The 25,953-nt window shown below is 26.4% G+C and overlaps 3 protein-coding genes, 1 long non-coding RNA gene and 1 pseudogene across 4 annotated transcripts; 3 read left to right on the top strand and 2 right to left on the bottom strand.

The window, feature by feature from the left end:
* Positions 1 to 1,903: 1,903 nt before the first annotated feature.
* LOC114174671 (vacuolar iron transporter homolog 4 pseudogene) lies at positions 1,904 to 2,883 on the bottom strand (annotated as a pseudogene).
* A 7,844-nt stretch (positions 2,884 to 10,727) lies between these two features.
* On the bottom strand, positions 10,728 to 13,307 carry LOC146888507 (uncharacterized). The gene is made up of 3 exons (XR_014992928.1): positions 12,789 to 13,307; positions 12,075 to 12,567; positions 10,728 to 11,937 (listed from the first exon to the last, which is right to left on the bottom strand). It is a non-coding gene; the product is annotated as an uncharacterized LOC146888507 (long non-coding RNA).
* A 1,988-nt stretch (positions 13,308 to 15,295) lies between these two features.
* On the top strand, positions 15,296 to 16,517 carry LOC114174701 (uncharacterized). The gene has a single exon (XM_028059527.2). It carries the CDS (start codon positions 15,432 to 15,434, stop codon positions 16,302 to 16,304), a length of 873 nt encoding a protein of 290 aa, XP_027915328.1. The 5' UTR covers positions 15,296 to 15,431; the 3' UTR covers positions 16,305 to 16,517.
* Positions 16,518 to 17,440: 923 nt separating this feature from the next.
* On the top strand, positions 17,441 to 18,453 carry LOC114174444 (uncharacterized). The gene has a single exon (XM_028059286.2). It carries the CDS (start codon positions 17,477 to 17,479, stop codon positions 18,341 to 18,343), a length of 867 nt encoding a protein of 288 aa, XP_027915087.1. The 5' UTR covers positions 17,441 to 17,476; the 3' UTR covers positions 18,344 to 18,453.
* Positions 18,454 to 23,294: 4,841 nt separating this feature from the next.
* Positions 23,295 to 24,341, top strand: LOC114174610 (uncharacterized). Its single transcript, XM_028059440.2, has one exon. The coding sequence runs from the start codon at positions 23,304 to 23,306 to the stop codon at positions 24,198 to 24,200; it is 897 nt and encodes a 298-aa protein (XP_027915241.2). The 5' UTR covers positions 23,295 to 23,303; the 3' UTR covers positions 24,201 to 24,341.
* The last annotated feature ends 1,612 nt before the right edge of the window (positions 24,342 to 25,953 follow it).

The following is a 25,953-nucleotide window of genomic DNA, read 5'->3' on the forward strand; positions in this document are numbered from 1 at the left end:
ATTTGTGCAAAATATTCCATGCTTTAATTTAAAGATCACAGGATGTGACACATTTGAATTAACATATATTTAAAAATAGCTTACACTCAGCTGAAGTGATAGAAAGTTCAAGTACATGTTTTATTTAATTAGAAAATGTGCCTGCCTTTCTGAGTTTGAAAATCTTCTTTTCCTTTTCAAAGTAACTAAATCTTCTTTTTTTTTTTTAAGAGAAGATCTTTAATATTTTTTCTTAATGTATACATTCTTTTTAGCTTTTAAAGTTTCTCTAGAATTGGAGCAGAACTCTTATTTTATTATTTTATTTATTCAAATTGAAATATATAATGTTAGTAGAATTATCATTTTTCGATGTAAATATATTTTAGGTTTCTTACTATATATGATTTTTAATTTGAACAACTTTTTTCTTTTAAATAGACCTGTAATGAATTAACTATGTTGGTTTAAGTTATTTTTACTACGGTGTGTAAAATCTATTACTTAAGTATTTATTAAGTTGTCTAATATATAGCACGAGAGTTAAATAATGATTAATATTAATAAATGTTCTAATCTATAAGTATATAGAGAATATATTTTTTTTTGTCTTTTTTTCTAATTTTACCTCTTAATTATTCTTTTTTAAATTCAAATAATTATTTATAATAAAAAAATTATCTTTTGAATTTTATCATTTTAGTAACTACTTATCATAAAAAAAGAATCATTTGTTATTTCATCGTTTTAGTAACTATATCTATAACTATATTATACATTTTTTGAATTTTATTCTTTTAATTACTATTTTTAAAATTTAAATAATTTGTATATATTTAAAAATTTCCTATTCATATGATAACGTTTATATTTACGTTAGTTTATATCTAAATAAATAAAAAAAAATCTTCTTATTCATATAATTTTTATTTTTATTTTATCCTTTTTAATGTAATTGTTAACTAATTTGATTTACCGTACGTTAAATTAAAAGAAAATTAATTTAATTTTCATATCTAATTTATTATAAAATATTATGTTTATTTTTAGTGAGCCAATCCAACTCGACTCAATTAATTAAAAAAAAATTTTTTTTATTTTTTTTCGATCAAAACTAAATTATAATTATAATTAAAATCTAAATAAATTTTAATACAATGCAAACCAAAATAAAAAAAGTATAAATTATTTATACGTTAGCTAAAAAAAATAACCTAACACAACCCAAATATAAAGCTCAACTTAATAAAAAATACTTGTGTGATCCTTTCATTTGCAGGTTGGTCCAACCCGGCTCATCACGGGTTCAACCCGGGTGAGCTGGATTCTAAATGAGCTGGGTTTCAAATAAATCGGGTCAAAAATTAACCCGTATTAAAATTTATAAAAAAATTTTAACCCAATCCAACTTGAACCAATGATGAGTCGGGTTGACTCACTGATTCTAATCCATTTTGACTATTTAGACGTATAAAATATTTTCTACATTACATACATAATTCTAGGTTAATTAATGGATCATATTACTTTTGACACTTTAATTTTTTCTCTTACATTCAACTTACAATTTCCTATGATATTATTTTATTATAATATTCCGTTTATATTTACTTTTATTACATTATTACATTAAGTATAATATTTTATTATAAAACCAATTGTCAAGTGTACGTTGGTTTAAAAGTGAATGTCAAGCAATACTTTTCCTTAATTATAATATATCCTTTACAAAGATAATAATTTATATTATTTAAAAAGAAATTAATGAAATGTTTCACAATTTAATTTACGAGCGAAAAACATAATTAACTTTTAAAAAATATCATTCCATAACACTGTAATCTTATTTTCATTCACAGTGTTTTTTTATTGATATATTATATCCATAAATTGAAAATCAACAAATTTGTACTAATACGATACATCAATACAATGAATTATATTCATTTACTTGATCTCTTCTCACATCACATTCACATTTCTCTTTTTCTACCAGGTGTCCATTGGCATGCAAGACAACACTTTTCACACGACACATTTCTAACAACATAGAATATTATTAGAAAAAGAAAACCAAAAGATCTATCATAAGTTATCTTAAATTTTTTAATTAACCTTCTCTTATAATATTTTTCAAGTAAGAAAAAAAAAATCAAAGACTCAAATCTCAGCAAAGGCAAATAACTTGGTGAGGCCAAATGTTAGAGTCATAGCCATCCAACCTCCGATGAGCACTCTAAGGCAAGATTTTGTGATCGGAGTTTTTCCGAGCACCGCTCCTAACCAACCAAACACCACCAACGTGATGCTAGCCACAGCAACAACAACACCAAGTCTTATTTTATGGTTCCTTATGAATGCAGCAGATAGCAGTGGCACCACTGCACCCACAGAAAATGCTAAAGCTGATGCTACAGCAGCATGAAATGGATTCGGCAACTTTTCCCTTTTACCTTCTTCACTCACTCCATCATCATCATCATCATCACCAACAACAACAACCTTGTTTTCTCTCTCTCTTTCGATCTCACCCATTTCTATGTCGTACTGAGTGTACACAGACACAAACTCTCCAATTGCCATGCTGCATGCCCCTGCAATTAACCCCGCAAAACCAGCAAGAACCATGGCTGTTACGTTCTCCTTAACAGCTCCAACACCCATCATCAATGATGCCACCGAGACTAATCCATCGTTCGCTCCCAACACTGCTGCACGCACCCAATTCGCCCTCTCAGAATAATCTATGTTTTTTGCTTCAATTTCTTGCTTTCGTTTTCGCTCCACCCCAATCGCCCCAACACGAATCTCAACATGATTTTCATTACTTTTCTCACCATCAAGGGAAGCCATGAAGGATATATATATATATATATATAAAGTTTTGATTTTGAGAGTTTGTGGATTTACACAGGTTGAAATGCAGCGTATTTATAGAGTAAAGGAAGGAACTTTGAGAATGAAAAGAGAATAGAGGTTGTGTAGAGGCACTAGCTAGTGGTGGTGGCTTTAACTAATGAATTGGGTTCTCGTTTTAGAATTTGTCAGAAAAAATAAAAAAGGTGGATTCATTATTTCTCATATTCCTCTTCATCAACTTAATCAGCAGATAATTCATGTGGTTCAATTAATTAGTTTGGTTTGGTTTGTTATTTTTGAAGTATGAGTTTTAGCCATGTGGGTATTAAGAAAGATGAAAAGAATATATTTTGATAGGAGTAGAGGTATATGCTTGTGAGGTACGGGAACAGTAGAAATATTCTGAGAATTACTAAAAGTGTAAAGTTTGGTTTTGAGAGTTGAGGCATTTTTGCGAATTTCAACGTATAAGCAATTGAAATGACTGATATGAGGTAGGAAAAAACATGTTGTTATCAGTATAACTGCCTAGCTCATAAAAAATAAAATAAAAATAGGTGCCCATGGAGTATTTGATTTTTTCTTTCCTTTAATTTTAGTTCAAAATTGAAAATAGTCCTTCAAATTTTAGATTAATTCAGTCTTTCAATTTTAGAAATGTGTGTAATTAATTTTTTAACTAAATTTTTTAAGTTTATTTGACATTTTAAGTTAAACGAAAATAAGTTAAACGATGTAAACAATTTAAATATTTTCACTCCTTTATTAAAGATGAAAGACTGAATGAGTTTAAAGTCTCGAAATGATCTAATTTCAATTCTCAATAAGAGTTAAGGGACAAAAACATATTTAACCCTTCATTAAATAAGATTTAATTTAATTTAATATTAAATTTGAATTAAATTAAATTAATATTTTGCAATTTGGTTTGAATTGGTTTTAATTTCCGTAAAATATCGAAAGGTGTTTTTTATAAAAATTATTAGAGACATCTTTCAAATTTTTTTGAATTTTTATTATGTTCATATATAATTTTAACTTTCTCTTGTACTTATAAATAAGTTACATCATTTTTTTATTAGAAATTAGATTAATGAAAAAAAGTCTTAAAAATATCTTAAAATATGTTATTTTTAATAAATTTTTTATTAAATTTTAAAATGTTTATTAATGGAATAACTTGACTGTCACTTTTGTCTTTACATTTTTAATGCAGTAGTTAACTTGTTTATTTTCTTTTGGGTGATGATATTTAAACACTATATTTTCTATTCTATGTCTATTCAACATTAACAAAAAGTATTTTTATTTTAAAATATAAAATAAATTATGAGATAAGAAAATTAAAATATTAATATTTTATTAGGTGTAAAAAGTTGCAGAAAGATTGAAAGATTTACGTTTATATTAAAAAAAACTAATTGACCTAAGAATTGGAGGGGATTGAAAATAGAATAAACAAGTTGATGGAAAAACAAAAATAACAACTATATAATCGTTCACCATAAAATTGAGCTATAAAATCCCTTTGAAAAAATTATAAATAAAGTAACAGTCAATATAACAGTTTATTTAATAAGAATCCAATAAAAATATCAAAATTAATTATGTATTTCAATTTAATTAAACCTAAATAAAATTAGTAATTTGTTTTGAATAAAGCTATTTGCTCCGATTCTTTTAAACATTTTGTCATAAACAATAAAATAGAAAACTTTTTTAGTCAAGCACAATAAATAAAAATGGAAAACTTTCTTACTCAAGCACAATAAATAATAAATAAAAATGGAAAATTAAGTTCCTTCCCGCAAAGTTAAAGTGATCTTAAATGACATTTACGTAATCCTTTAATTTTTAAATACTCGTTTATTTATTTTATTACTTAAATTTTTAATAATATATATTTTTTAATTTAAAATAATATATTCATTAAATTTTGAATAAAAAATATACGTAAAAAATAAGTTTTAAAATGTAATATTTTAAAACAAAATCATCAGTAAAAAAAATTGAATAATTGAATTATAATAAAATTGTTCGTATGTTTTTTAAATGTAAATGACAAATAAACTCATTCATATTGTCAAAACTCATTCTCAAGAAAAATCTTTTGTTTTAACCAGGTACACAATATGAAAATTGATAATAGGTATTTTTTCAATTGAGTACGACATATTTGTCTCTTTGCTCCATACCCATTATAGTAAATCTTATATCTTTGTCTTCATTATCTTCTCCATTTAAATTAATAAAGATATATAATTTATTAGTTAATTACATATATAAATATTATTCTTCTAATCTTTAGTTTTATAATATTTTTATTATACATTATTTTCTCCTATTATCTAATTGTTTGAGTTGTTTCTACGAAATTCATTCGGATCTCCGAATACTTTCTCTTTTATCACAACTTTTGTGTTGTTATATAAAAATGATATATTATGAATCACTCTAAATCAACCAATATAGAATTATAACATTTTATAATTTTTATTCTTTTCTAATATCTTTATCTACTATTTTTTTCACATGTATTTGACTTTTAATTTCAAATATTTAATTGAATATACACTTCATTTTTTAAGTAACGTAAAAACTTATCTTTTTCATTGTATTTTATCCTTGGTCTTTGTTTTACTTGAATAACTTTTTGTTAAAATAATTTTTATTATTTTTCAAGAATTCCACTAATTTGATATTTAACTAATTTTCTTATATATAAAAATAATAATAAAACCTAACTTTTTTATCAATTTTTAACAAATTAATGCTTGAGATAAAAAAAAAACAAAAAGGGGAAAGTACAATATTGTAATAAAATAAAAAAATATTTTAAAACTAAACATAAAAGATTAATAATATGTTTGGACAAAATTTATAAGGGATAATTAATTTTTATATAAAATTTGAAATATTTATTTCGAAATATGTTGTTTAGAAAGAGCATTTTAAAAGAAGTTAACTTTTTGAGATTTATTAGAGTAATTTTATTATTTTATATTATAAAATTTTAAATTTTATCTAGAAATATTAAACTATAACTGTTCATTTTTTATATATATATATAGTTATGCGATTTATATTTTAGTTTAATTTCAACCAAGTTTTGCTTTTTACTAGTTGTCGGGATTATGTTTTATTCTATATATGTAGAGATTTCTTGTATGAATGTTATTGGTGTTAAATTTTTTTCACATTCACCAATCAAGGTTTTTTTTGTTTTGTTTATGTTAATGAGGTAAGTGTTTTGTCAACCTTAACTGTAATTATTTTAATTAATACAAAAAATATCAACTGACAATCAATTAAAAGGTTGACCAATGAATAATTTTGACTATCGTCATAATAAAAAAAAAAGCTCTGACTAAATCATCAAAATGATTTTGGACCACCAGTCGGAAATATCTATGTTAATAAATCGTTTTTAATAGATTTTAACTGAAAAATATTTTAAATCAACTTTAAATGAAAAATATGATCTAATAATACTTTTTGAATGGTGAAATATTATTTAAAATTATTATTTTTATTTGATAATAAATCAAATTTCTCTAAATAAAATATTCAGATTAAAACAATTCAAATTTAATATATTTTATTTTCTTAAACTAATGAAACTTTCCTCCTCTTTCATCAAGCAATACCCTTGAATAGAGGGTAGCTAAAAGTTAGTACAAAGTTTGGAGGATTAATGACAAACATTTACTTAGTTGAGATTAAAAAAGAAATTTATGGATATATGAAAATGGTGTTTCATCAAGTTTTTTTTTTTTAATGATGTTTTTTCATCCTTCCTTATTTTTTAAAATGTTTAATTTATTTATTTTTATTTTATATATTTTATTAAAAATAATAAAATAAAACTATTTTTTATCACTTTTCGTACAAACTAATGCTTGAAACAAAGACAAAGCATAAATAAAATGCAATTTTAAAATAAAAAAGGTTAGCTAGAATTGAGTTGTAGAGTGGGGAAGCAGAGTAGCTATAAAGAATGACTTGGTAGAACTTTCTTTAATATTATATTAAACCATTCAGCACAATAAATAAAAATATTACTATAGTATTTTTTTTTATTTGAAGAACAAGTTTTTAGATTTAATTATTTATTTTTTATTCAAACACAAAAATGATTAATTTTTATTTTCTTATTTTGAATATTTGCTGAACATAATACTAAAAAATATTTATTCATCATATACAACTTAATGTTTGAAAAAAAAAACAAAACGTAAATAAAATTATATTTTCAAAATTGTGAATGAAATAAAAAGTTATTTTCAAACTAAACACTACAAAATAAAGTGTATAAATGACCCATTGTTCCTCCTTTCAAAAAATACCTTTAAAGAATATGATACGGAGGCTTTACTAGCGAGCAAATGCTATCATGGTTCATTAGTTGAATTATCCTATTATAAAAGATACTAGTTTTTGTACCCGTGCAATGCACGGGATTTTTTAGATTTTATATATTTGTAATGGTAATGAACAATGAGTGTTATGCAATAATCTATATATAAAAATATGATGTCCTAAAAAAATTGTCAAGTGTAAAAATAGAAAACATAAGATAAATGAATTAAGAACATAATAAAAAAAACATATTGTTGTTGTTTTGAGAAGCATTATTGTTGTATTTTATTTTGTCTTTGGTTGTTTATTTTTTTTTATCTGCAACAACAACACAAAAAAGATTATTGATAGAAATGTTAAGCTATGCTGAAAATATTATTTCTTTAAAAGACAATGATTTTCCTCCAATAGGGAACAGAACATGCAATACTTTGAAAGATAACAATTGAAGAAGAAGCAAAAAGATAAATAAGTTCATGTATGTTTTTACAAACTAATAAGTTAAATTCGAAATCAAAAATAATAAATTACATACCTATAAGAAGATGAAGCATATAATAATATGTTTTTACTATTTAAAGAAGCATATAACATCTCAAAAAACAACATGATGATATAAAAATTTTATATTTTTTATATACTTTAAATTGATAAATAATATTTTTGGTGAATGTCTTAAACTCTAATTATGTGTTTGATTGATACCTCATGATTCATTGAGTTCCACAAATCATGATTGTTATTGTTCATAATAAATAGTCATATTTCAAAATGTAAAATTCTTGGAAGACGAAAAGTTTTTCATTTATTCTTTATATTTTTGACATTTATATTGAAAGACGTAAGTGTTGATTTATAAAGTTTATTCAATGAGCTATGTTGAAATTTAAGAAAATTTTTGAAAACTGTATAAAGCTCTCTTAAAAAGGTAGGTAGATTTTAAAATATTTTCCATTTAAAATTTTAATACAATAAATTCATATGTAACATTGCAATGAGAAACACAAAAAGTTGTTGGTTTCTAATATTTAATGTTATTTAATGGCAAAGACATTCATATGTGAAAAGCCGTCAAAATATATCTTGAAAGTAGGTTGGAAGAAACTGAAAAGTTCTTTGAGATGTTGAAAAAATATAGCTTGGAAGTGGTGTTAGAAAAAACTGGAAAATTGTTTTAATTCTTCTTAACATCTTTATATTTTTTGAAGATTGAAAGTAGATTTTGAAAAATATAAATATATTTTTCAGTAAGCTAGATAAAAAAAACAAAGTCTTAATTTTTAATTTGGTAATTAAATATATTTAAGGTAAGTAAATTTATTTGCATTTATTAATATTGTTATTAATTATTAAGAAACTATTAACCGATCTGATTTTAAGAAAAGTGTAATATGTAATGACTATTTTTAAAATAAATTAATAAAATACATAATTTTTCTGTAGAAGAGGAGAAAATATTAATACTTATATAAAAAATATTTGTTAGTTATAAATCTTTCTTCTACTTTGAACTTTTTAAAAGTCTATGTTATCATTAATGAGACAAATTCATGGAGTCAGAACTTTATTTTAATTTTGTTTGTTCAAAAATTTAAAAACTTGGATTATGCCTTTATAATTTGTATTTATTATAAAAATAAAATGTAGTTTATGATTTGCATTTACTTCACTATAAAAATTCTGAAATAGTAAATATTATCTTATCAAATAAGATTTAATATTATATTTTAAAGTATTCACTCTTTGATGCTACAAAACATTTCAGTCGTGTAATATCCGTAAATTCCACACAAAATCCTAATTAATTTATTATATTATAATTTTTAATTAGATTTATTTTATAAAAATTAGCTACCCTCTCCAAGAAACTTTGTAAAAGTTACTAAAGTTGTTATTTTGTCATTCTTACTTCAAAATATTAATTATGAAGATCACCAATTATGTATATTTTGGGACAATGCACATTAGAATTCAAAAGAGTATTGTTAGCTTTGCAATTGTATATAATTATATATTAGATTAGATACTATTAGAGATTTTGGTCATTCAAAATGACTTTAATTTGAGAAGATTTTTGGACCCGTATAAAACTTTTTCAAGAAGGTATGTAGATTTTTTAAAATATTTTTCATTTAAAATTATAATACAATAAATTCAAATATAACATTGTATTGAGACACTAAAAAAGTTGTTGGTTTCTTCATAATTAATGCTAATAAATTATAAAGATGTGTTGGAAGAGACAAATTTTTATCTTGAAAGTAGTGTTGAAAGAAACTGAAAAGTTGTTTTTATTCTCCTCAACAATTTTTAATTTTTGGAAGATGAAAAATATTTTTTGAAAAATATAAAAAGCATATCTAGCAAGTCAAGTAAAAAAAAATTTTAATTTTTAATTTCGTAAATAAATGTATTTAAAGTAAATAAATTTATTTGCATTTTTTATTAATAACAAATTATTAATTAATCAGATTCACAAAGAGTGTAATATGTAATATTATTTTTAAAAAAATAAAAAATAACTAACTTTGTCTATAAAAAAGGAGAAACTATTAATATTTATATAGAAATATTTGTTAGTTATCATTATGAATTTTTTTAATTTTAAATTATAAATCTTTTTTATACTATAAAATTTTTAAGACGTGGGACAAAGTCCTGGAATGAGGAAGCAAACGAATATATTTCATTCATGGATTTAACTTATTAAACTTTAATAAATATTGATTGAAGCATGAGCTTTATTTCAATTTTGTTTGTTGAAAAATTTAGAAAATTTAGATTTTACCTCGAACAGCCTCTTTTGGTTTTTACTCTGGAAATAGCAACATATAGCTGGCAGTTGAGAAATCTTGACATTGCAATTATGATTTTTTTGAGGAGTGGACACGATGATGAAAGAAAGCTTTAAAAACTTGCACAGTGATCAAGAATCATAATTATTATTCATTAGTGGATTATTTTAATGTTGTAATCTGAATCAGTTTAATAATGAAAATGTGTGGGAGATGAAAGAGCAGTTTACATACTTACAACAATGCTTTAATCATCATTATCTCGAGTAGTGCGAATATTAATGAGTTTGAATATTGATTGACACGTTTCAAATTGACACGGTTTAATGCATTGGAATATACAACGTTTCGTAAGACGAAGAGATTTTAAGTGATTCGTGAGATGCGTTACAATTTTTCATATTTATGTAATATTTATATAAAATTATTAAAATATTAAATATTTAAACTTCACGTTAAATAATTTTGGAATGTGAATGTTATAAAATATAATATTTAATGTTTACGTTAATTTTTTTTTAAATAATAAGTAATATTTAATGTTTACATTTAAATTTTGAATTTAGATGGAATGATAATTAATTTTGATTAATTCTAAATATAATTAAAATTTATTTAGAATACAAATGTGCTATAATTCTGATTTTCATTTTTTTATCAAAGAACTTCATAATTAAAATAATTATAATTACATTGAGAGATAACTATATAACATCAAGAGTGGGTACAAATATAACTACTTAGAAGAAGATGAAGATGAACTGTTTCCTTAGGAAAGCTGAAAAAAAAAAAACAGATCTGGATAAAAAAAATGTGGATGTTACCCAACTTCAACTAAGCTCATTCATCTCACAAAAAAAATTCCAAAACAGAACTAAAACAAAAAATATTACAAAAGAAGCAAAAATACAAAGAGATATGAAGATGAAGATTATCTGGAGCCATGGTGTTGTCTGACAAAAAATCAAAATCTGGGTAAAAAGATGAACTCTTCATTTCAAGCTTGTAAACAAAAAAAATAGCATCAACAAAAAGTGGGTACAAATATAAGAAGAAGAAGATGCAGTTGATCTGTTTCCTTCAAAAAACTGAAAAAAAAAATCTGGATAAAAAAAAAGAAATGTGGACGTTACCCAACTTCTACTGAGCTCATTCATCTGAAAAAAAAAATTCCAAAACAGAACTAAAACAAAAAAATATTACAAAAGAAACAAAAGTACAAAGAGATCTAAGATCTGAAGATGAAGATTAGCTGAAGCCATGGTGTTGTCTGAAAAAATTATAATCTGGGTAAAAATATGAACTCTTCATTTAAGCCTGTAAACAAAAAAAAAATAGCATCAACAGAAAGTAGGTACAAATATAAGAATGAAGATGAAGATGAACTCTTTCCTTCAGAAACTCGAAAAAAAAAACAGATTTGGATAAAAAAAAAGAGATGTGGACGTTACCCAACTTCTACTGAGCTCATTCATATGAAAAAAATACCAAAAAAGAACTAAAACAAAAAAATATTACAAAAGAAGCAAATATACAAAGAGATTTGAAGATGAAGATTATCTGAAGTCATGGTGTTGTCTAAAAAAAATCAAAATTTGGGTGAAAAGATGAACTCTTCATTTCAAGCCTGTAAACAAAAAAAAAATAGCATCAACAAAAAGTGGGTACAAATATAAAAAGAAGATGATGAAAATGAACTGTTTCCTACAGAAACTCGAAAAAAAAATACAGATCTGGATAAAAAAAAGAAGAAATGTGGACGTTACCCAACTTCTACTGAGCTGATTCATCTGAAAAAAAATTCCAAAACAGAACTAAAACAATAAAATATTACAAAAGAAGCAAAAATACAAAGAGATATGAAGATGAAGATTATCTGGAGCCATGGTGTTGTCTGAAAAAATTAAAATTTGGGTAATAAAAAGATGAACTCTTCATTTCAAGCCTGTAAACAAAAAAAATAAATAGCATCAACAGAAAGTGGTTAGAAATATAAGAAGAAGATGATGAAGATGAACTCTTTCCTTCAGAAACTCGAAAAAAAAAACAGATTTGGATAAAAAAGAGAGTTGTGGACTTTACCCAACTTCTACTGAGCTCATTCATCTGAAAAAAAAAATCCAAAAGAGAACTAAAACAAAAAAATATTACAAAAGAAGCAAAAATACAAAGAGATCTGAAGATGAAAATTATCTGAAACCATGGTGTTGTCTGAAGAAAATAAAAATCTGGGTGAAAAGATGAACTCTTAATTTCAAGTCTGTAAGCAAAAAAAAAATAGCATCAATAAAAAGTGGATACAAATATAAGAAGAAGAAGATGAAGATGAACTATTTCCTTCAGAAGCTCGAACAAAAAAAACAGATCTAGATAAAAAAAAAAGAAATGTGGACGTTACCCAACTTCTACTGAGATCATTCATCTGAAAAAAATTCCAAAACACAACTAAAACAAAAAAAATATTACAAAAGAAGCAAAAATACAAAGAGATCTGAAGATGAAGATTATCTGGAACCATGCTGTTGTCTGAAAAAAATCAAAATCTGGGTAAAAAGATGAACTCTTCATTCCAAGCCTGTAAACAAAAAAAAATAGCATCAACAGAAGGTGGGTATAAATATAAGATGATGAAGATGTAGATGAACTCTTTTCTTCAAAAACTCGAAAAAAAAAACAGATCTGGATACAAAAAAGAAGAAATGTGGACGTTACCCAACTTCTACTGAGCTCATTCATATGAAAAAAATCCCAAAACAGAACTAAAACAAAAAAATATTACAAAAGAAGCAAAAATACAAAGAGATCTGAAGATGAAGATTATCTGGAGCCATGGTGTTGTCTAAAAAAATCAAAATCTGGGTAAAAAAGATGAACTCTTCATTTCAAGCCTGTAAAAAAAAATAGCATCAACAGAAAGTGGGTACAAATATAAGAAGAAGATGAAGATGAACTCTTTCCTTCAGAAACTCGAAAAAAAAAAACAGATCTAGATAAAAAAAAAGAAATGTGGACGTTACCCAATTTCTACTGAGCTCATTCATCTGACAAAAATTCTAAAAAAGAACTAAAACAAAAAAATATTACAAAAGAAGCAAAAATACAAAGAGATCTGAAGATGAACATTAGGTGGAGTCCATGCTATTTCGATGGACTGAGAAAGAGCGGAGAAAATCAGAAGAAAGTCCTGCAACAAAGAATGAGAAAGTGAGAATGAGAAGAAGATGAAGCGAGAATGAGAAACGAAAAGTCAGAAAGAGAGAGAAGAGGTTTAAGAGAGAGAATTGAATCTGAAATTTGAGAGTGGAGAGAGAGGAAAAAGAAGCTGTGGGATACGTGGAGAGAAATAATTGATTTTGTTTTTGAATTTTTTTATGAAGTGCCAAAATCATGAGAACATGACACGTAAGTGGTTTTACTTTTTGTAGATAAATTTTTTTGAATTGAAGTGTGTGATATATAGTATTTAATTGAAGAAGTTGCTATTTGTTAGTTCCCATTTGTATATAGTATTAGATTTAGATGATAAGGATAATAACTGATGATTTGATAAAAATAAATTTCATATGAATACGTAATAGCAAATTGTTGGGTTTATTTATATATATATATATATATATGACAACATACACATATAAGATATTGAAAAAATGTTTTTAATCTCTGAAATTTGATCTAAATTTAAAAATGATTTCTGTTTGAAATTTTGATCACTGTTTGGTACATAATTTTTGAAATTATTGTTTTTAGTTCTATTTTTGAACTATTTTTGGACGACGTTAAAAATATATAATAATAATAATAATTTTTGTTAATAATTATATATTATTATTATTATTATTATATTTTTTTAGGGATATATATATATATATATATATATATATATATATATATATATATATATATATATATATATATATATATATATATATATATATGGACTTTTATAGTGTTTAATTTTGTCAATATTATTCAATGTAGCACTTTTGACTCACACTTCAACTATTTTCAATATCAATTTATAAATAAACTATATATATTACTTTTTACTTTATTAAAATTCTAATTATATTTATTTAAATTTCAGTTTTTTTAATTCTTAAAATGAATAGAAAATAATTTAAACGTTGTTATGTTGTTTAGATTATATTTCTAATAAGATAGATGATGATCAAATTTAACCAATCATTCATGAATTGGATAAATATTTTATATTAAGGATTTCTCCTCTTTTGTTCTCTTTTTGGGTGTTTTGTAAATGAGAAGTTTTTGGTGTTTAATATTTTGAGACTTAATAAAAGTTTAATTGGATTTTTAGAAGTATGTAAAAGAAAATTTGTTAACTGGAGTTAATTGTTATATATACTTGATACGATATCGGTATATGTATGATCTTTATGGAAATGATCATGTTCAGGAGTGATTATGAATGAATATGTATAACTTGAATTGTTAAAAATATTTTTTTCATTATAAGAAAGTTATATTATCATAATAGATGATAAAACTATAAAAATATTTGTTTTTAACTACTGCTGGGAAGCAAGACCAACATGGTAACACAAATGATTATGCATGCACTAAATCTCTTATTCACACAAAACCACTAACCTGCATCATTGATTTTGAGATTTGAAAATCTGTGATGTTTCCACAATCCTTTTTTTTTTTTTTTTTATTTCTCCGTGCACTTAACAAATATATAACACAAACCAACCCCTTGACAATGGGACAGTAAGGTACAGGTTCTTTTATATGTACCATACGATTTCTCAAGAAAATCATATAAAGCAATATGAGAGACATTGTTGGTTTGGTTTAGAACATAGTGCAAGAGTTGGTAAAATCATTAAGGAAGGTTACAAGCCACTCGTGCCCATCATTTTGTTCTCAAAATCTGTAATCAAAATTATAAAGAACTCAAATTGTTGTCCAATTGTCATATACCACGAGATCCGGATCTCATCCACAGAAAACCATTTATTTTTTCAATTATATAGCTCCTTACCATTGTGACAAGCCAGATAATGGATATGCTTGAAGCTGAAACAGCACCATTTTTTTTATTGCGAAATCAAGAGGCAATGTGGCAGAAAAGGAGGCAAACTAGGTGATGAGTAATGAAGTTTTCTGATTGCAAACACAGGGAGAACATGCCAGTTATGCAACATAAACCCATTTCAATACTATTTTGGCCTCTATTATGCCACAAATAATGGTGCACAATGTTTGGCACAGATGCGACAAACTCACCTAATGAGTAGAAAACACATGCTACAACCACATGCTCACATTCATCATCACAGGTTAGTTGTTTTTCCTATTTTCTTCACCAATAGGAACGGATCATGGATTGCACCTATATATATGTATAGAGTTAAGGAATTTGTGAGAGCACAAAAACATTGAGCTTACAAAGAACAAAATACAAAAAGAGTAATCATGGCAAACAAATTCCATGTTCGCTCAAACAGTTTCCCTACTGGATCTCATCCTAGCATCACTAGAATAGAGGAGGAGCTTAACAAGCTCAAAACTTGGGAAGACACTTCCACATCCACATCAAACTCAATTGCCACTGGCTTCTCCTTGCTATCAGATTTGCATGTATGTTTGGAAGATATTCTCAACATGGCTTCAACCCAGAAGCTCATTTCTAACCATCAAGGTGAGAAATGCATGCAAGAGCTTCTGGATGGTTCAGTGAGAATTTTGGACATCTGTGACATCACAAGAGACAACATGTTACAAATTAAGGAAAGTGTTCAAGCCCTTCATTCTGCTCTAAGAAGGAGAAAGGGGGATTCAAGCATTGAAAGAATTGTAGCCGAATATAACTTATTCTCTAAGAAGATGAAGAAGAATGCTAAGAAGTTGATCACAACATTGAAGCAGATGGAGAACAAATTTGGAGTGTCCCAAATCTTGGATGAAGATCAACAACTTGTTTCTTTGGTCAGAGTGGTTAGGGAAGTGATTGGAATGAACATGTCTGTCTTCCAATCGCTGTTAGCTTTTTTAACCGTGTCTGCTTCAAAATCAAAGGCAACCAAATGGTTACTGGTAGCAAAATTAATGCAGAAGGGAGTGATAGCATGTGAAGAGAACACAAAAAACTCCAACGAGTTGATGTGTGTGGAAGCATCTTTAAGCAGCCTTGTAAACGAAGGTAGCAATGTTGCAACAATGAAGGCTGCACATGAAAGATTGGAGGCTTTGGAGAATGGAATTGAAATCATAGAAAATGGTTTGGAGAGTGTATTCAGGCGCATGGTTAGAACAAGAGCATGCCTTTTGAATATCATCGCTCAATAGAAACTACACACTCTTCACTCATTATTTTCTCTCCAAATCCTCCATAGCATCCAAGTTTTAGGGATCAACGAGGATTGAAAAATTTTGTCCTATTGTACATGTACACAATTCAATAGTTATATAATGAAATGCAACAAAATGTTATGTATACTCTATATTCGATACACTTTTGTTTCAAGTCACCTTTTTCCTTGACACTCCTGCACCGTTAACAATAAAAGTGCAATGCTCCTTAACACATACTGCAAAACGCAATTGAGACATAATTAATAAGTTTACTTATTTCGTTAATAATATAGAACTCAAAAAATCACTATAAATTAACTTGTAATCAGTGAAAATATACTTCTCTTACACTGACATTAAACATCTGACATATGAACACAAGATTTTACAATAAGAGATTAACAAGTGGTAAATTAATTTATATCTTTTAGGCTTTCACTTTTTTTTAGCATAGTTATAAAATAGGCATAAACCATTCCCAAGTAAATTTTGCAGGTGAAAATGCATTTTTTTTATCGGTACCAGTGTCAAACTTCGAACAAAACCATCGAAGCTGGGTAAAATCAGAAGAGACAAACAAGCACAAATGCCACTCGTGCACACACCAAACTAATCTAATGCTATAATTTTCGAATCATTTGGTTCTTTGAATTGTAATAAGCTTATCTGTCACTTCAATTATTGTACATTTTCTAGTATATCTCATGAGATCAAAATCTCAACCATGCAAAAACAATTTCAATTCATTGCAGTTTTAGCTCCTTCATATTGAGACAACTCAGTGGACATCTCTGAAACAACAAACAGCAACAGTATATTTTATATTTGAAACAGAAAACTAGTTGATGAGTTATGATGTTTTCTGATTACCAACACTCAAAGAACATGCCAGTTATGCAGCAAAAACCTATTTTATTACCACTGTGTCTTACAGAATATCACGATGTTGGGAAGAGGTGTGACAATCTCACCTAATTCAAAGGGAATCCCATGAGAGCACCACATGTTGATTAAGAGAAGGTACTCATCTTTTTCTAGGCATTTATTGAAATCATGGAATGATTAATGAATCGTCAATGGCCACTATATATATAATGAGGTAAAGGACTAAGAATGAGAACACAATTCTGAAAAAAGAACAAACAACAAAAGAGAAAGTAACAACAATGGCAAACATGTACCATGTTCGCTCAAATAGTTTCCCTTCTGTTTCTCACCCCAGCTCCATCAGAATAGAGGAGGAGCTAAGTAAAATGAGGACATGGGAAGCCACATCCACGTCAAATTCTGAGTCAATTGGCACTGGCTTATCCTTGCTTGAAGATTTGTTCATTTGCTTCGAAGATTTTCTCAACATGGCATCAACTCAAAAAGTGATTTCGAACCATCAAGGTCAGAAATGCATGGAAGAGGTGTTGGATGGTTCAGTGAGAGTTTTGGATATCTGTGGCATTACAAGGAACACGGTTTCACAAGTTAAGGAAAATGCTCAAGCCCTTCATTCTGCTCTCAGGAGGAGAAAGGGAGATTCAAGCATTGAAAAAAGCGTGGCTGAGTACAATTTATTCACAAGAAAGATGAAGAGAAGTGCCAAGAAGTTGATCTCATCTTTAAAGCAGATGGAAAGTAAATTTGGATCATCAACAGTGTTGAATCAAGATCAAGATGCTGTGATAAGAGTTCTTAGGGAGGTTATTACGATGAACTTGTCCATCTTTCAAACCATTTTGTCTTACTTGGCTGTGCCAGCTTCAAAAGCAAAGAATACTAAATGGTTGATGGTGGCAAAATTGATGCACAAAAGGGTAACATCATGTGAAGAAAACTCCCAGAATCTGAACGAGTTGCAGTGTGTGGAAGGATCTTTAAGCACCCTTTTAGGCGAAGGTGCTAATGTTTTGAAGGTGCAGGCTTTGCGTGAGGGATTGGAGGGTTTGGAAAATGCCATTGAAAGCATAGAAAATGGTTTGGAGAGAATGTTTAGACGCTTAGTTAGAACAAGAGCTAATCTTTTGAACATAATGACTCCATAGAGAGTGCTCAATCGTAGTTTTGTCTGCAAATTTTGCCTAAAAACTTGTAAATGTGTATGTATATATATACACGATTCAATAGTTACACAAACAAATACAACCAAAAGTTCATGGACTATATTTTGATCTCTTCTTCTTCTTCAAGTTGTCTTTTCTCTGTTAATTGCGAGACCAAGAATTACTTTTAATGTGATGTTCTCTGCCTGAACACTATAGTGAGTGATATTGGTCAAACAACCATGTCCTATAAGCAAGTGAAGTAATTATTTGTCTTTGGAGAAATTTAATAAGAAAACCTTCGATTCACTGTTACTTTTCATCAAGGTTGGAAGCAAGAATACAAACGAGTCAAGTAATCAGAGCTAATATGATCTGATTCATTTATTGAAGAAATCATACTTAAACGTTTTTAAAACCCTATTTAAATAAAAGTAATCCAAATTTTAAGCCTTAAAAAAGTTAATCAACCTAATGAATATATATAGAGAGAGAGAGGGAGAGAGGGAGATTTTAATTTGGGAATCTAATTAGACATTTTAATTTATTTATTTATTTTGTTATTTGTGTCCCTGTTACAGTTCATATGTCAGTTAAATTAAAAGAATTATCATTTTATAGTGTTAGGAATAATATAGATTAAGCCATTTCTAATAAATATATATACATCACCATATGTTAATTGTCATGAAAAAAAATAATCACTACACCAAAAGAAAAAGTTTAAAGTATTTTAGGAATCAATTAAAAATGACAAAATAAAATAATATATATATAACATATTTTAATAATGTAAAAATAAATAATAATATATTTTCAAGTATCATATGACAAAATAGATTTTTAAACAAATTAGGGACTATTAATTAATTGATTATAAATATAAATAATATCTAATTTTAAATTAGGTATGAAAATGCGAAAGAGTATGTACTATGTATTTATTAGGTTGTTTATTTGATAATTTAAAAATTTTATAACTTTATTTAGTCTTTAGTTTCGTAACATATGTAAAACATATCCAAATGTTATTCGATATTCACATTTAATATTTATAATATTATAATTTATTTTTTGTATTTAACAATGAAAAAAATGTATATCTTTTCAACATTGAAATATTTAAATATTATGATGTGATTTATATTTTCTTGTAAAAAATTATTTAATTAATATTAAAAATATTAAAAAGACGAATACATACATGAATATGCTATAATTATTTGTTGACGATGATGAAAATGAAATAAAAATTTCATATTCTTTGAATATAATCAAGAATATAAATTTGTATCATGGAAAGTAAATTTTGAAATAAAATTTATATTATGAATTATCTTTCAAATTTGTATCACATATTATATAATTTAAAAAATAAATTTGTAGTACGGATTAATCATTTAGAACATAAATCTACATGCATTTCATAATGTAAATTCATATTTCGAATTGAACAATCCAAAATGTGTAGAATTAATATTTTTGTGTAATCCAAAATATTTACTATACAATCTGAAATTATAATTTCAACATAGATATAATTGAAATTTTAAAAAATACGGAGGTGCAGAAAGAAAACATGGAGTAGAATAAGAAATTCACCATTGTTTATGTAAAATTTTCTAGCAGCCCATTCTCATAAAAGCCCATCATACATAGATAGGAACTATGTAATGTATGTATTCACCCTATTTAGTTTTCACATTCTCTACATATACTAAAAGTGACCACTTTGTTTAAACTTAAAATAACTATTTAAAATAATTACTTATTTGAGATATAGATAAAACATTTTTGTTAAAATATTATTTTTAAAATAAACAAAAACATACTAGCCCATTAGAATAAAGATAATTCTATAACAAAGATCATTAACCTTCAAAATAAACAACTACTTACACTAAAATTGTATCACTTATAAAATATCTCAAAAGCCAGCGGATTAACATAGTGCAAGAGTAACTCTAAAAGAATTACTTATTATCTTTATTGTTTATTTTATTTTAATATAACAGTTATGGTAACTAATTCGTTTTTCACCATTATATTATATTAAATAAATAAAACAAAATATTAAAAATAAGAAATAATTCTTTAAATTCAGTTTCAAATAGACTTGATCCCTCTCTTTCTATAATATTTATTTACTTTAAATGTATCGCATTATCTATATTTCATCTCATTTTTCTACTATTTTTTTTTTGTTGTGTACAAGTTTATTATACAAAAACAGTTTCTTTCCTCATGTTAGAGGTAAACAAAATTAAATTATCTCCCCTTAAAATTTTATGTAACATATTTTATATTAACATGCATTAATAATTTTTGTCATTTTACTTCAATTAAACAAAACTAGGTTTGATGAAAGATTTTGAGCTTTCATCAAGTGGTTAATTAAGGTTTGAATTTCGTTTTAAAGACACTTTCACGTTAGTGTCTGTCACTATTTGGAAAACAATGTCCCTTTTGAAAGATACATATACACGTGAACACGTTTTAGGTGTAACAACTAATGATGATTATTGCAATCCTTAAAAGGAACTCTATGGAGTGCTGTTCGTGCAATTCAAAATTATGATAATAATTTTTTGTCAATCTTTATAGCCACCACTTAATAACAAAAAGGCAAAAAAGACGTGCCCTCTTGAATCTGAAATTTGTCATATATGTAATATAACTTTGATCATATTGCTCAATGTCATGGATTATGAATTATGATTATACATTAGTCTTACACATAAAATATTTTTGACACCACTTTAACTTCAAAATCTTAATGTATGATTATATATTAGTCTGTCACTATTTTTCATATATGAATTATGATTATATTAGTCTTACATATAAAATATTTTTGACATCACTTTAACTCCAAAATCTTAATGTAATGGTGTTATAGTCTTTATATAGTGTTTAACTTTGTCTATTATATCCAATGTGAAACTTTTTTTTAACTCACATTTGGACTATTCCCGACACAATGCAATTTCATAGAACTTTTCCAAGTTATGTATCAGAACTTTCAAATAGTTTTGAATCATGATTGTTTTTAGAAGAAAAGAAGAAAAGAAAAGGATAGATAGAGAAAATGATGAAATAAATTAGTTTTTTCAAGAAGAAAAATGAGCTTATATATTAAAGTTATAAAAACAATTAATTACTACAACTAATTATAGGCATATATATATATATATATATATATATATATATATATATATATATATATGTTTATGTTTATGAGTTTTATGTTGTGATGTAAAAATACTATTAAAGATGAAATAGAAAAATAGTTTACATACATAAAATGTCATTTGTACATTTTTTTTAATAAATAATAGAATATTACAAGTATTATCAACCAAGTCAATGAATACAAATAATATAATTATCGAAAATAAAATATTGAAAACAAAAAGCTTTTCATTTGATTATGTTATCATGTTTCTTTTTCAACTGTAATAACTACCACTGCTGTTGCTAAATATATTGACAATTTGTGCCCCACACTTAGTACATGATTGGTTTGGTGAACAATTAAAGCAGTTGTCAAATCCTCATTGCTAATCACTGTAGCAATTGATTCAATTTTCAGCCACAATTTATAATTTGGCATCAGATAATAATTGGTTGCTGATAACAAAAATAAAAATAATTGCTCCAATTGGTTGCAAGTGATTCTTTGTGACCAATTTAGCAACCTGGTTATCTCAGGTGCTAATTTAACCAATCATTAAATTAGTTGCTAATTAAATTATTAATTATGATGTGATTAATAGTTCAAATAGTACTAGTTTTGTTAGTTGCAAAACTATTTTTAAATATTAAATCTTTTTTGCTACATTCTTATTTTTCAAATCTTAGAATTTAAATATTAAAAGAGTACAACCAAAATCATCATTACACATGTATTATGCTAATATAAAAAAAATTTCTATCGTTCAACAAAATCAGTCTATTACAATTAATAATGTTGTTATTTGATAATGAATCGCAAATGGGATAAACACGTGTTAAGAATTTAAGTGTGAGTTTAAGTCTTAAATTGGATAGAAATGAGAGAAAGTAGAGCATTATATAAAGATAAAGATCCATAAACTCATTGTCTTATGTGATTGAATTCAGGTTTCATTGATGTTTGTATCTCTCCAATAAAACCCTTTCTATAAACCTAACACGACAGACCTGAGGAGCTTTCTCTTACTGGCCTTTCTGGCTCCCTTGACAGACATTACATCTCATGAATTCCTCTTACATTTCAAAAATCTTAATTTCAAATCTACCCATTTTCACTTTTAAATTTTTTAAAAGAAACAACTTACCTTTAAATTTACACAAATTTATTTATTCACTCCCCTTAAATCCATCTATTCTACTCTTAGATTCTTAAGAATAAGTATAAATAAATAAATATAAATTGTATTGAGAAAAAGTCATCTTACAAATTTGATGTTTTAGCCAAGACAATGAATGTTGTTGAGTGATTCGCCCAGAGAATTCTCACACAAGTGGAGGCTGCCATGGTTGTACTGTGTAGAACCTCTTCCCGCATGGGCCCTTCTTATGCATGATTTTGTATGGAAGTTGAGTGACTCTGCATGAGGGACGGTGAGATAAAAAAAAGACATGAGAGCCAATTTGAGAGGTCCACCTTACACCCTTTCTTACACTTACATACACCATTTAAAACACGACAAGACCTCACAACAACATCCCAAATGAATTTGGATTCTCCCCTAAATTTTTTTTTTTTGTTTTTCTATTATATCTTTGTAATATACTGATTATCACTAAATTTGATATTTTAAAATATATTAAAAAAATATTTAAAATGTCAACACAATATACTTTTAATACTAAACAAAGAACAACACAAAAAAACCATATGAGAAAACCACACGTACATGCTTTCTTATATATATCATCACAACCACAAAATGTCTTGACATTCGTAAGAACAACAACTATGGCTTCTACCTTTTCACCAAAACATTCTCATGGCTATGCCATTCGATCCATAAGCTTGCCAACAAGATCACACCCAAACACGGTTCGAATCGAAGAAGAGCTTAACAAGCTCAAATCATGGGAGGTTTCATCTACCTCTGAAGCGGAGAGAATTTTCTTCGGTCTCTCAGGCCTTGCAGAGTTGTACAAGTGGATGGAAGATCTTCTGAAATTGCCACTCACCCAACAAGCACTCTCTCTTCATCACAACCAAAAATGGGTCGATGAGTTGCTGGATTGTCCACTCAGATTCTTGGACATTCTGGGAGAAACAAGGGATGCCATGATGCTGATGAAGGGAAACGTTAGAGACCTTCAATCAGCACTCAGAAGGAGAAAAGTTGGAGACTTTGTGATCGAAAACCATGTTTCTTCGTATTGGAGTCTCAGAAGAAACACAAGGAAACAATGTACGAAATCTCTTGTTTTGTTGAAGCACAGTGAAGGGTCATCATCATCATTTCCTTTGGATCTGAATCATCATCTTTCAGCAGTTGTGAGGGTTGTAAGAGAAGCTAGCTTCATCACCAGCTGCATCTTTCAGTCACTTGTGTCGTTTCTTTCTTCGCCGATCTTAAGGTCGAAGGTGAATAACAAGTGGACATTTGTGTCGAGAGTGATGAGAAAAGGAACACTTGTTCAGAATGTGAATGAATTGGAAAAAGTGGACTTGGCACTTTGCAGAATGGTGATGGATAATGCAGATAAAGATTTTGAAGCAGAGAATATTCAATGTGCGAATAAAGAGCTTGAGGCTGTGGTGGTAGTCATTGAAGGGCTTGAAAATGGATTGGATTGCTTGTTTAAACGCCTTATTAACACTCGAGTGTCTTTTCTCAATATAGTGTCTAACTAAGGTAGAATATGATACACATGTAGATTTCACAATTTCTCAGAGGATCATAAACAAGTTAACCTTATTGACTTTTTTTTTATCAGCAATTTCAATTTTCTTTTTCTGTTTTCTTCCCTCTCTTTTACCTTTACATTGAGCATTCTTCAGCATATTATATTTCTTGTAATTTAAACAAGAACCATGTAAGTGGTGGTGTTACTTTTCTGACAGGATTAAGAGGAATAGAGAAGTGTATCAGCATGTCATTAAACTTAAATCAATTTTACAAATCGAGTTACATATAGAATAAATCAGAAGTTTTGTACTCATTTATCTTATATAATGAAGATTAACGTATAAACGATGAATCATGTTAAGACTTTCCAAATAAACACTTAAAAGAAGTCATTAGTGTTTTTATAGAATAAGGTCTCTTCAAGATAAAACTGCATGAATGATGATACTATAAAACTTAAGGAAATCCCTATCATTATCCAGTGTTTATATCATCATTTTTAAATTTGGATACCGTCTATTTATCTATCATGTGTATATATTTTTTAAACCTGAGTTTAATCTAGCTTAAAATAATCAATAGATCATATAATCATGCAAATTTTTCTTTATTTTCTGAAGAACAATATTTAAAAAAGTAAGAAAATTTAAAACATAATAAATTACCGTATTAAAAATGGACAAACACAACAAGTACACAAAGTTTGAATATTTTCCCAGAATAACAAAAATGAAAAAAAAAATCTGTATATTCTAAAATAATTAAGCGATAAAAAATCTTTATACCCTAGAATAAGAATTTTTTTTATTAAAGTCATGAACATTTATACCATTAGGTTGAGCTATCATTCTATTAACCACTATAGACAATCACTCTCTCTCTCTCTCTCTCTCCAAAAGACATAATAATTTAATCTTTAAAAATATCTTAGGAAAAACAATATAATAACTAACTTCATTCAGATATACTGAATTTATCAAGAAAATATAAAATTTGTGTTTTATAAATTAAACAAGTTGATTGAATGTAATAAAGTACATACTAACAATAACTTTATTTTATTTAATGGAAAATTATTATTATTATTATTATTATTATTATTATTATTATTATTATTATTATTATATATATATATATATATACATTTATTAATTTTATAATAAGTATCTCAACTTTGTATTATTAAATAACATATAAAATTGTGGTGTCCATTCAACTTATCTTTATTTTTTTATTTTAATTCCTGTAATCTTTTTTTTTTCATATGTTATATAACTGACATTTATATTAAATAAATCAATACAATTTAAGTAGAGGTGAAAATTTGAATCAATATGCTAAGAGTTACCCATAACTTCATATGTCCAAAACTTAAAATTTCAAATTTACTTTCTTTTATTATAAAATCTACTATTAATATTTATAGTTATATATAATATGATTGTATATAAAATATATAATCAAATAATATATCAGTCAAAAAAATCTTTTTAAAATATTTAAACATGATTTTTTGATAAAAAGGTCACGTAGAGAAGTCATTTTTGTTTGAAAATTTTTATATCTACAACTTCGTTTTTTTTTTACATCATTCTAATATCTAATAAAAAATAATATTTGTATCTTTTTTAGGTTGATATTCATCCTAAAAAATAATATTTTAAACTAAAAATAAGATGTTTGTGCATCATATTTTTTTTTTATTAATTTCCACCATCACCCTATCACCCATCACCCTAATTTGGACCCACAAATTAC

This window comes from Vigna unguiculata, chromosome 2 (assembly GCF_037176805.1).
Source record: "Vigna unguiculata cultivar grain cowpea cultivar isolate G323 ecotype 2 chromosome 2, ASM3717680v1, whole genome shotgun sequence".
NCBI lineage: Eukaryota > Viridiplantae > Streptophyta > Magnoliopsida > Fabales > Fabaceae > Vigna > Vigna unguiculata.